General features: G+C 37.6%; 1 protein-coding gene across 1 annotated transcript; it reads left to right on the forward strand.

The window, feature by feature from the left end:
• Positions 1 to 8,212: 8,212 nt before the first annotated feature.
• Positions 8,213 to 10,091, forward strand: LOC131028678 (uncharacterized). The gene is made up of 2 exons (XM_057959017.2): positions 8,213 to 8,262; positions 9,710 to 10,091. Exons 1-2 carry the CDS (start codon positions 8,213 to 8,215, stop codon positions 10,089 to 10,091), a joined length of 432 nt encoding a protein of 143 aa, XP_057815000.2.
• Positions 10,092 to 11,520: the final 1,429 nt, after the last annotated feature.

Below are 11,520 nucleotides of genomic sequence, written 5' to 3' on the forward strand. Positions count from 1 at the left end.
TCAAATCTATGTTCGGTAATGGGAAGTCATCCTTAGGACAAGCTTTGTTGATGTCTCTGAAGTCTGTACATATTCTTATGCTACGATCTGGTTTACTGACGGGCACTAAGTTGGAGATCCATTCAAGATAATCAATTGGGCATATGAATCCAACATACAATAATTTTTCAAGCTTTGCCTTGACTAATAATGCCACTTGTGGATGCATCTTTCTCAATTTTTGTTTCACTGGTTTTGCCCCCAATTTAACTGTCAAATGATGCATTATCAAATCCGGATCCAATCCAGGCATATCAGCATATGACTGGGCAAAATTGATTTGTCACTTTGTGAAGAAACTTATGAATTTGGATCTTTCTGTCTCCATCAGAGATTGAGCCAGGAATATGTTATGTGGACTTTCTTCTGTACCAATGTTTGTTTTGATGGTTTCCTCTACCAACATAGATGATTTTTCTTCATAGGACGCTGGGAGAATGTTGAGCCTTCCATCCTTGGGTGCCTAAGAGAGGTTTTTGCCCTCAGATACATCCTTGCTTTTTACTTTTTTGGGGTCAGACAGCGCCACAACATGGTTTTCGCCATAAGACCCTTGATTTGTTTTTATTTTTATGTTTTTGTGACTGGAAGGTCCGACACCCTCACCAAAATATGCCACGTTGTTGAGTTCTATAGTGCATCTTGCTTTATGGTCCCCAGGGGGAAGATCATCTCGTATGCCTAGATAATCAATAAAGGCTTCATCATTTTGGAATGTGTCAAACTGTGCAAGTCCTTCATGGTCCCAGTCAATAAGTTGGTGGTGAACAAGGGGAAGACCTTTGATGTCTTCAAAGTTAGCGGGACTAAGAGTGAAAATGCAGTTATATTCAGGTATGTCGAGGTAATCATCGAGGTCATCGTTGGCACTCCCCTCATCTATCTCAATCGTGAACGAATCCAAATTAACATCACTAGTAGCACATTCTGGGACAGGTGTTCTCATTCTATGTGATTTTGACCTAGAACCTAGAAGGAAGGACTGTGTGGGATCCTCATGGGTTGTTTCTTGACCAACCTTGAGTTTTCTATAAAATTCCTCTTCTTCTATGGGTTCATCTAGTTCTCTGAATGTCTCGGTGAGTTCATAGTCACTAGAGGATTTGTCTGAATCCCATTCCCATTCATTGGAGTCTGTGGAATAGTGATTCTCTTGTTGCTTTCTGGGAGCTTCAATTTGTAATGCTTCTCCTGTCTTTTGAGTGTTTACCTTGGAAGTCATGAAACCAAGTCCTTTAGAGCGTTCCTTTTTGAATGTCAATTCAGGTTGTAAAGGTTCAATGATGCCTTCCTTTCTTAAGCCAAGAGGACTTTTTCCATCACACCCAAATTTTTGTAGGATCTTGAATCCTTTGCCATATTTTTCACATGGTAGGCTGATGTGATCTTGTGTATCATTTTCAGGGTCTTTGTAAAGCATTTTGTATAAGTCTTCTTCTTCCAGTTCACCCCATCTTTGAAAGATAGTAGGGTCCCATTTGAGTATAATGATAGATATTTGCTTATTAGGATGTGGTCTTCCATATTCTTTTGGTGAACTCATAACTTGTTGTAAGCACATGGTTTGATTCAAAGTGTATTCACCCATGCCCTTGTCTTGAAATTTCCCTTTAAGCTTACCTTGTTTTGACGTCAAAGGTTTTAATGATTCAGGATCAATGTATGTAGAAGAAGGGACAGCTTCCCTATTACTTGGAATGATCATCTCAGTTTTTGGTCTCAAGTTATTGCAGTATATGAATGGATTAGGATCACCATTAACTGTTATTTCAACTCTGTTATGAGGAAACTTAATGCATTGGTGATATGTAGATAGGACTGCCCTCATTTCATGAATCCAAGGACGTCCTAGTAATATATTGTATGTGAGATCCAGGTCTAGGACTTGACAAACCACATCCTTTGTAACTGGCCCAACTCTAAGAGGCAAGGTGACTGTGCCTTTGGATGAACGCTCTTCATCATCATATGCCTTGATGGTAATTTTGTTTGTAGAATTCACAGCTTTATCAGAATATCCCAATTGTTTAATAGTGCTCAATGTACAAATGTTTAAACCTGCTCCTCCATCTATCAGGACTCATTTTATTCGATGTTTGTGTATGAAGGCTTCTATGTGTAATGGTGCATTATGTGGTTGACTTACGGAGGTGTCATCAGCTTCTGTGAATGTAAGGGAGTGCAAAACAGAAAGGTATCCCACCATGGCTTGAAACTGGTCCACATTTAGATCAGTAGGGACAGAAGTGTCTCTCAAGATTTTGTCAAGAATAGCTTTATGTGTGGGGGATATGCGTAAGAGCTCAAGGATTGAGATGAGCGTGGGTGTCTTCCCCAATTGTTCTACAAGGTCATACTCAAGTTTGGTTGATGAAGAAGCAGTGTTTTTAGCTAGAGCACCTTGCAAAGTAAATTTACCTCGACGAGTTGCTACATGACATTTAGAGGTAGGTTCGGAAGAAGATCCAATTCCTTTTAGGATGATTTTGGGTTTTTGGGTAGAATTCTCAGGCATTTTGTCCTTGATGATAATGATAGAGACATAATTATCCATTGAAATGTGATTGATAGTTGAATCGTAGTTATAGGATGCTCTGGTATAGTTGGTTTGGTCATTTGTGGCTGTAGCTTTTCCCTTGTCATGTTTTGGGAATGGTTCCTTAAACATCTCATGTTCTTGATTGGATGAGTGTCCTTCAATCTCAATGTCACCTCTATCAATGAGATCTTGTATGATGTTCTTCAGTCGATGACAATTACCTGTTTTATGACCTTTGCTCTTATGAAATTCACAATATTCATCATCATTCCACCAATTTGGTTTGACCTTTGGCTCATATGGAGGAAAATCTGGAATTGTGATTATCTTGTTTGCCACTAGCTTTTTGAAAACGGACTCAAGTGGTTCTCCCAATGGAGTGTACTTCCTTTGTGACTTTGAAGTTGTTTCAGTATTCACCTAATTGTTTGTAGAACTTGATCCACAAAAAATGATTTTAGGTCGTACTGTATTGGCATCCATAACACCATCATTGACTGTGTTCTTGTTTTTATTCCAAAATCTTGGCTCATCTTTTCTTTTAAAGTCCTCTTTGTTTTCTTTGAATATCTTAATGACTCTTTGTTCAATTAGGACCTTCTCTGTTGCTAAGCCTTTTTCAATGACGTCCTTAAAGGTGGACAAACAAGCTTTTCTTAGATCATAACCAATATCTTTGTTAACATTCTGGGTGAACATCTCTACAATTTGTTTTTGTGGAATTTCACAAGAGCATCTGTTGGCTAGATTTCTCCATCTTTGTAAAAATGATAAAAAAGATTCTCCATCCTTTTGTTTGGTGTTGCACAAGGTAGTGACTGATATATTTGTCTCTATGTTGGATGAGAAATGTTGGATAAATGCCTCTGCTAAGTCACCCCATGACTTAATTCCAGGTGGAAGTTGGGAGAACCATTCCATAGCTTGATCACCTAAGCTTTGTGGGAATAATCTCATCAAATATGTCTCTTCTGCTGCTACCTCAATGCAAGCTATGAAAAATTGTCTTATATGTGCCTTAGGATCCCCTTTTCCTCTACACTTATCAAACTTAGGTGACATAAAGTGTGTAGGAATGGAGGCATTGGAATGCTTTTGTCAAATGGATAAGGACATATGTCTCTCATTGTGTAAGTTGGCTTCGGTGTATTAATGTCCTCCATTTTATTTTATAAGTCCTTGATTTGTTGTTCCAAATTGTTCTTAGGTGGAGACCGACTTCTTGGACCATACCCCATGCCTGAACCACCGGGTGGAGGAGGAGCATGTTGCACATATAGATAATATTGATCATATACATGTTCATATGGAGGAGGTCTATAATGATGCTGCGCATATGGACCACTTGGTATAGAGTCATGATGAGGAATGGAATATCTATTTTGTCCTTGTATACCATACTCTATAGGCATGTCATGAGTTTGTTCTAGTGTGTTGCCCCCAAATTTGACGCGGGGCTTCCTTGTGTCCAAATTTTGAGCATGCCTTTGGATATCCAATTGCTTTGGTGGTTCGTCCTTAGAATTGGCATGTGGTTGAGCATATTTTTCTACATAAGACTTCCATAATGGTCTGCGAAGGTGAGTATCATATGCTTGACCATGTGTGTATGGGACCTCTAGTTTTTGAAACAAAGATGATGGTGATTTAGGCACAAGATGTGGTCCTCTATTGCCTCCACTATTAGGCCTCCTTTGATCCATGTTGAGGTGAGGTTGTTGCAAAGGTCAATTTTCCATTATTTGAGACATGTCAAAATCATGAGGGATCTTGGCTTCGCTTTGCGCCATCACTTGTAAGAAATATTGTCTATCTCTCCTCATTATTTCCTCAACCAATCAATTGAAACAAGGATCCATAATGGTGTCTTCCACTTCTGCTAAATGTACAAAAAAGTTGTCCATATTGTCATTGTGTGTATCATTGTTATTTGTAGTGTCCATGATCTCAATTTTTGGAATGTTTCTATAAGCATCCATGTCAGGTAATGTAGTATGATCAGAATTGAAAAAGATATCATTGTCAAACTTATAGGAACTCATATTTGCGGACTCTTGAGCCTCTTTAGTTTCTCTCCTAGATTTTTGGGAATGGGTTTCAACCATGAACTAGGTATTGATCAAGATGAGTGAGACTAGATGAAAATGGAAAGAGTATGGAAGACCGAGAGTTGGATGGAATGTAAATGAATCTGAAGTGTACTTGCAATGTCCAAAGTGTAAGACCAAGTATGTATGTAGTAGAGTAGGTGTGGCTTCCAAAGAGATGATAGTTTCTCTTGATGAGGTAAGTTGACCTTCACTCTAAGTAAGACCCAATGAGACCCAAAGGTGATAGGCCTTGATGAGGGACCACTTAGCAAAATGTTGTTGTATGTAATGTGTTGACAAAGTATGATGAGGACAAGCAAGTGACCTTTTGAATCAAGTTTAGACAAATGTGAATGTAATGTAAGATGTAAAGCAATGATGGACTTTGTGAGACCCAAAAATAGGTTGAATGCTAGATGAAAACTCAGAGAGATACCTAGGAAGCTCAATAAGTCTGAAACTAACTATTCCTTGTTTGCTGGATTGTGAAAGTTTTCAATTCTAAACACAGACGTGCCTGTATACTTCATAGACACGCTCAAATGACACAGATGCTATTCTGTCAGACACAAACGCGCTTAAATGATATAGACGTGGTTTTGTCAGACATAGACACGTTTCTGAGATGTTGTAAGTGCAATGTTGCTCCAGAGACAGACGCGTTTCTGCCCTTCACAGACGCGTTTATATGACACATACGTGGTTCTGTCAGACACAGACGCGTTTCTGCAAACTTTGTGCAATTTTTCCAATTTGTGAAGTGACTTGTTATGACCAAATCTGAATGTTTGACTATTTTCCGTGACAAGAGGACACAATGTTGTTGAGGGGGCAATGTTTGCAAGTGTTTAGACTCAAAATGACTCAAAGAAAAATGTGTTGTTTGATGTAAAAATGTTTTGCATACACTTGAAGACACAAAAGACACAATGCTTTGATGTTTGGTCTTGAATGTTTGATTGTTGAAAATAAGTCAAGCATAATTTTTATGGTTGGCCAAGACAATAGTTGTCGATTCCCACATGAGGCTACACTATTCAGAGCGGATACTTAGATGCTTGACCCCATTGGCTCCACCCTTAGCACTCACTTCTCGGGGCAACCAAGCATCAGTTCCCACGAAAACTCCTCGTGGCGAACTTTGTATCTCTACTAAGAACCGTATGTGTGTGGGCCACTCCAGAGGTTCGACCTCCTGCCCCAACAACTAGAAGGATTTTGGCTTCTAAAACAAAAAGGTGCTAGTAAGGGCATCCGCTCGTGTGGCCATACATGCGGCACTTTCAGCTCTGTAAATACAGAAGGCTCCCAGCCGGTAGGGGTTACGCCCTACAACTGATAAAAAAAATTGATCAAACGGGCTTATGGGGAGACATATTGTCGATATGAACTAATCAACACACATTATCCATAGTTTTCACCATGAATACAGTTGTTTATAGTGGTTCGGAAGAGGTGGGTTTTCCTCACTACCACTTGGGTCGTTCTCTCCTCACTAGTAGTCTTAATGACCACACGGGGAGACAGGCCCTCTAAAGATTAAACAAAAAGTGCCTATTGCCCAAGACACAAAAGATGCTGATTCAATTTTAGTGCACCAATTGAAGTGTTTGCTAATCTATGAAAATAAGGCACACAATAAAGATCAAAAAACGCTTGCCAAAATCCTACAACAAAGATTTGTTAGTAGTTTGGATTGTTTCAAATGATCACCCCTTCCCGCAAGCACACAAGTTAGGTATATTTTAGATCCAATAAGACTTTGTGAAATAGGGACCTTCAACAAAACGATTTTGCTTTCAAGACAAACTGCACCAATTTTGTTAGCTAGATATGAAGATGTTAACCCAATATAAACCAGATTTGAAATCCAAATGATGAAAAACCAGAACAAAGAAATCAAAATGCAACAACTGCACACAGACGCGATTAGATCTAACATAGATGTGTTTCCTGAACACAAACGCGATTAGATCTGACACAGACGCGGTTCCTGAACACAGATGCGACTAAATCTGACACAGATGCGGTTCTTAGACACAGACGCGATTAGATCTGACATAGATGCGGTTCCTGAACACAGACGCGTTTCTTAGAATCTGCAAAAAAAAAAACTGTCAAAGACGCAGACACGATTCCAAATGTCACAGATGTGGCAGAAAATCAAAAATGCGATCCGAAAGTACGCAGACGCGAAAATATCAAAATCTTGTCGGAAATGTCAGATCTGCAACTTCAAAAACACAAAAACTGCAACAAAAGATGTTAAATGCAAAAAAAGGGACAAGGGTCCCACCGGACGTGCCAAAATGTATACGCTGAAAATGGGTAACAACAATGTTGAAAGACTAAATGAATTCAACCACAAAACCCTAGCCTAAAAACAACAAAGATCCACCATAACATATGAAGATTACCTAAAACAATGCAAATCAAATGAAATCACAAAGATTATACCATCACATGTCCAATAGGGTTTGGATCTCCATTCTTCCTATCTCCATTGATCTTGCTTGATATATTTGCTCTCAGATTTTATGTGTGCACAAGAGCTCAACAAAGAACAGAAATATAGTTGCAAGTAGGATTGCATATGAAAGATCGAATGTTAGGTTGTTTGAATAAAATGCATAGGGTTGATAATGAAGGAAGCATCTCCTTATATAGAAGACACTATATGAAATGACAGGATAAGATTGAGAGGTGTAAAAGATAAATGGTCGACTGTGATTAGAGGGTAGGTAAAGAAAAATAAGAAAATAATGAGAGGGTAGGTAGTGTATGAATTAAGAGATTAATGGCATGTGTCATAGGTAGAAAAGGCTAATGAATTAATTAATTAATTAAAGATTTATTTAATTAATAGAAGAAGTCAGATCAATTAAATAAATAAGATATTTATTTAATTTAGGAAAAGGATAATTTAAATAAATAAAGGTATTTATTTAAATGAGAAATAAGGTTATAAGAGGATAAATGAATTAATTAAATAAATAAGGATTTATTTAATTAATAGAAGAATTAGGCTAAAGTAATTAAATAAATAAAGACTGGACAATTTTAGGTGTCTACAATATTAATTTAATTTTTAGCAGCATCTCCATTCCTATATTTTTCATCTTAGTCAACAAATATTCAGAAGGATACTTTGAATCCTCCAGAGGTCTGAGACAGGGGATCCTATCTCCCCATTTCTCATCATTATTATTGGTAGATGTATTAGCAGGAATAACTCTCTAGGAGGTATTAAAGGAATAAAAGTCACAGAAGGAGTTGCGAATATAACTCATCAGCAGTTCGTTGATGACACTATGCTATTTGGTGAGTGTAGCAAAATGGAGGCAAAGGATTTCAAGAAAATTATTGATTTATATGCCAAAGTGTCAGGATAGGAGATAAATGCTAATAAATCTAAAGTATTTTATTTCAATACTACACAGCGACAAGGGGAAGCATTATGTCAAATTTTAGGGTTCAATAAAGGAAAGCTACCTAGTAGATACCTGGTGTTGCCTTTGGATAAAGGGAGTAGGACTAATAAGTTATGGGAACTAGTGGTGACAAAAATAGAAAAGAAGATGGAATCATGGAAAGGTAAATGGCTACCTAATGCTGGGAGAATCACTCTACTTAAATTTGCCTTATCAACAGTCCCTTCATACCAAATGCTTTGCCTTCCATTAAGTCAAGGGGCAAAAAATAAGGTGGAGAAGAAAGTCTGGACCTTCTATTGGCAAGGGGTGTCTAAGGATAAGAAGTTAGCTCTCATTAGCTGGAGTAGGATCTGTATACCAATCAAATCAGGAGGTATAGGGATTAGAAGGCTAAAATTGGCAAAGCAAAGCTTTAGGGGCCAAGTTAATTTGGTCTATATACAAAGAACCTAATGGGAAATGGGTGAGAATTTTGTAGAAGAAGTATCTATGTCTTTTAGATTCGAGAAATATATTCAAGACAACTAACCCTCCCAAAGAGTCTAGGGTATGGAACTTTATCTTGAATGCATAAAGTTGATTGTGGAGAAACTGTCTTGGGATATAGAAGATAAGAGCAAAACTTTGTTCTAGTGTGATTCTTGGGGAGGCTATGAAGTGATGGACAATATTCCTATTTCCCCAAGGATCAATGCAACACTAGAAAATATTTGGGGACTACACTCCAAAGATTATATAGAGTCTCCTAATGGTAACCCTGCTCTAGGCTGACATTGGAAAACTTTGGATAATACTCCTCTCATAGAAGGAGAAAAATAGGAGTTAAGAAATATTTTAAGTACTAGAAATATCACCGTGAAGTATAGGGAGGACAAATTAATCTATGTGGGGTCAAAAATCGAGAACTACAAAGTGAAGGATGAGTACTCAGAACTAATTAAGGCCCAACAATGGGAGCGGACAGAGTTGTCGATTTAGTTTTCTTGGGACAAAGAATGTTTACCAAAGGCTAGAATGTTCCTTTGGGTTGCACTTCAAAAAAGGATATTAGCAACATAATGGTTTAAGAAATTAGGATATGAAGGCCCTTCTAGATGTCCTTTGTGTGAGCATAGTGATGAGACAATTAATCATATTATTTTGACTTGTCCCTACTCGTCAAAATGCTGGGATAGGTTGCATAGTAAGCTAAATTGGGAAACAACACTTTCAAATGATCTTTTATAGGTAATGAAAGGCTGACCGAATATCTGCAAGGGAAACAATTACAAAGGGATACTGAAAATTGCTCCCTCCATTCTAGTATGAGAATTATGGAAGGAAAGAAACAGAAGGTTGTTCAAAGATAAGAGGATGGATGTCATTAACCTATTCAATAAAATAAAAGAAACCATAGTGGAAACCATAAACAACAAATTAAGAAATGACAGAATAGTGGATAGATCTCTTACAAACTGGGATAGTAAGATAAGGAAAGAATGGTTTGGGCTTATAATTCCTCTGCAACATGGGAAGGGAAGGAAAGATAGCAAGAAACTAAGGGAGTAGTGTGTGTGGTCTAAACCAAAATATGGTTGACATAAACTCAATTTTGATGGTGCATCCAGGGGAAATCCTGGAGTAGCAGGCATAGGTTATATTGTCAATGCATGGATTGGGGTTATTTATGCAAGTATGGAAAAACCAATCGAAGAGGCTACTAACAACATGGTTGAGTTAAAGGTTGTTATCGAAGGGTTATTACTCTATAAAGAAATGGGGATCAAGAAATTGGCTATAGAAGGGGACTTCATGATAGTCATTAATGCCTTGAGAACTAGCCAATCTCAGAATTGGAAGCTCAATTCCAAACTAGGGAGAGCTCTGGACTTGTCGAATCCTTTTGAGGAAGTTATGATTAATCATATTTACAAGGAAGGAAATTTAGAAGCTGATAATTTAGTCAATCTTGGTGCGGATGGAAACTGCATTAAGGATATAGGGGGCTAGTCAAGTATTCCCATGGACCATGAGTAGGAACATATCGACACTTTTGAATTTGAAACTTGCATGATATTCCTTAATTGACAGGAAAGACCATTCAACAAATTAACATATAATTTCATATTTTAATAAAAGGCATTAATTAATACATATAAATTAATATATAATATATCATTATAATCTCTAAAGGATAATCTCGATGGTGTGTAACTTAGAGAGTTTTCATCGGGGTCCACTTGTTTTTATTAAGATAGTAATGTGTGTTATGATCTTATGGATAAATCATTAATATGACATGCCCCTTCACTCACATCGTAACATGAAAGTTGTCCTTCACATAAGTTAAAACAGGTAACTAGTGGATCTTGGCTTTTTATGAGTTAAAGCCTAGAATAACTGATAATTTTCAGTCACAAAGCCTCCCCTTTGGTAGCTATTTTATTCAGGATAGGAATTTGGTAGACGCAGTTGCAACATAGAATCGAACTTGAAGCTTATGTCTACAAATGATAATAGACTCATGGAGTTTAGAGGTGTTGTTAAAAAAAAAAGATGGAGTAGGGTTTTAGTGGAGCTGGACAATTTATCGGTGAGAGCGGTTCAGGAAATCATGGGAGAAGACTTCTTCAATTATGAGTTAATATATCGAGTAAATTGTGACATTTCTGCTACCTTCATTGCAATTCCACTGTACATGGGAACTTCTAAGGAAGATGTCAAATTGTTGGATAGAAATGTGTTTAAAGAGGAGTTTTTGGGAAACCTTGATTCAGCTGTAGATAGTGTGGATGGCAATCTCACCATACCCTTTTTGGAGGATTATGTCACGGTGAGCAATTTGAATACGGTGGCCAAAATCAAAAGGAGGTCGGTGCTTGAGATTAGGGATCAAGAAGTGTTCGAACAGAGGAGGCAGGATGTTCTTAGGAATGTGGATTTTATGTTAATATGGTTGCATCGGAAAGCAGTGGAAGGAAATTGATGGTGGTTGGATTACTTGGTTGAGGAGGGTTACCAACCACCCAAAGATATGGAGGAGGTTGGGGTTGAAAGAATTCAGGTAATTCCTCCAGTCATTATCAAAGCGAGTTGGGTTAAAAAGGCGAGGCTTGCTGCAGCGAATGAGGTTGGGCCTTCTTCCTCCATGAATGTAAGTATGGAGTACGACTATGTGGACCGCAGTATTATAAAGGAACCTTAAAATAGTTTATAGGGCTTAAATACTTCAAGCCAACTTAGAGTCTGAATTTTGCTTATGATCTCCTTATTTGGGAGCTTATAGATGAACTTTACAAGATATATAGTTATTATAGTTTATAGACTGCTCATAACATTCAGGGCATGTATTAACAAGTAATATATAGTGATTATGATACTTCATTCGCCTTTCTTCAGAATTTGATTTTTTCTATATAGCTGGCTTATGATGTAGGTT

This window comes from Cryptomeria japonica, chromosome 4 (assembly GCF_030272615.1).
Source record: "Cryptomeria japonica chromosome 4, Sugi_1.0, whole genome shotgun sequence".
NCBI classification, from domain to species: domain Eukaryota; kingdom Viridiplantae; phylum Streptophyta; class Pinopsida; order Cupressales; family Cupressaceae; genus Cryptomeria; species Cryptomeria japonica.

Bases quoted from the DNA above. Each gene is read 5' to 3' on its own strand.
- LOC131028678 (XM_057959017.2), top strand. From the start codon at position 8,213: ATGGGAACTAGTGGTGACAAAAATAGAAAAGAAGATGGAATCATGGAA. The intron at 8,263-9,709 runs GTAAATGGCTAC...TGGTGCATCCAG, and splicing joins GAAGATGGAATCATGGAAAG to GGGAAATCCTGGAGTAGCAG.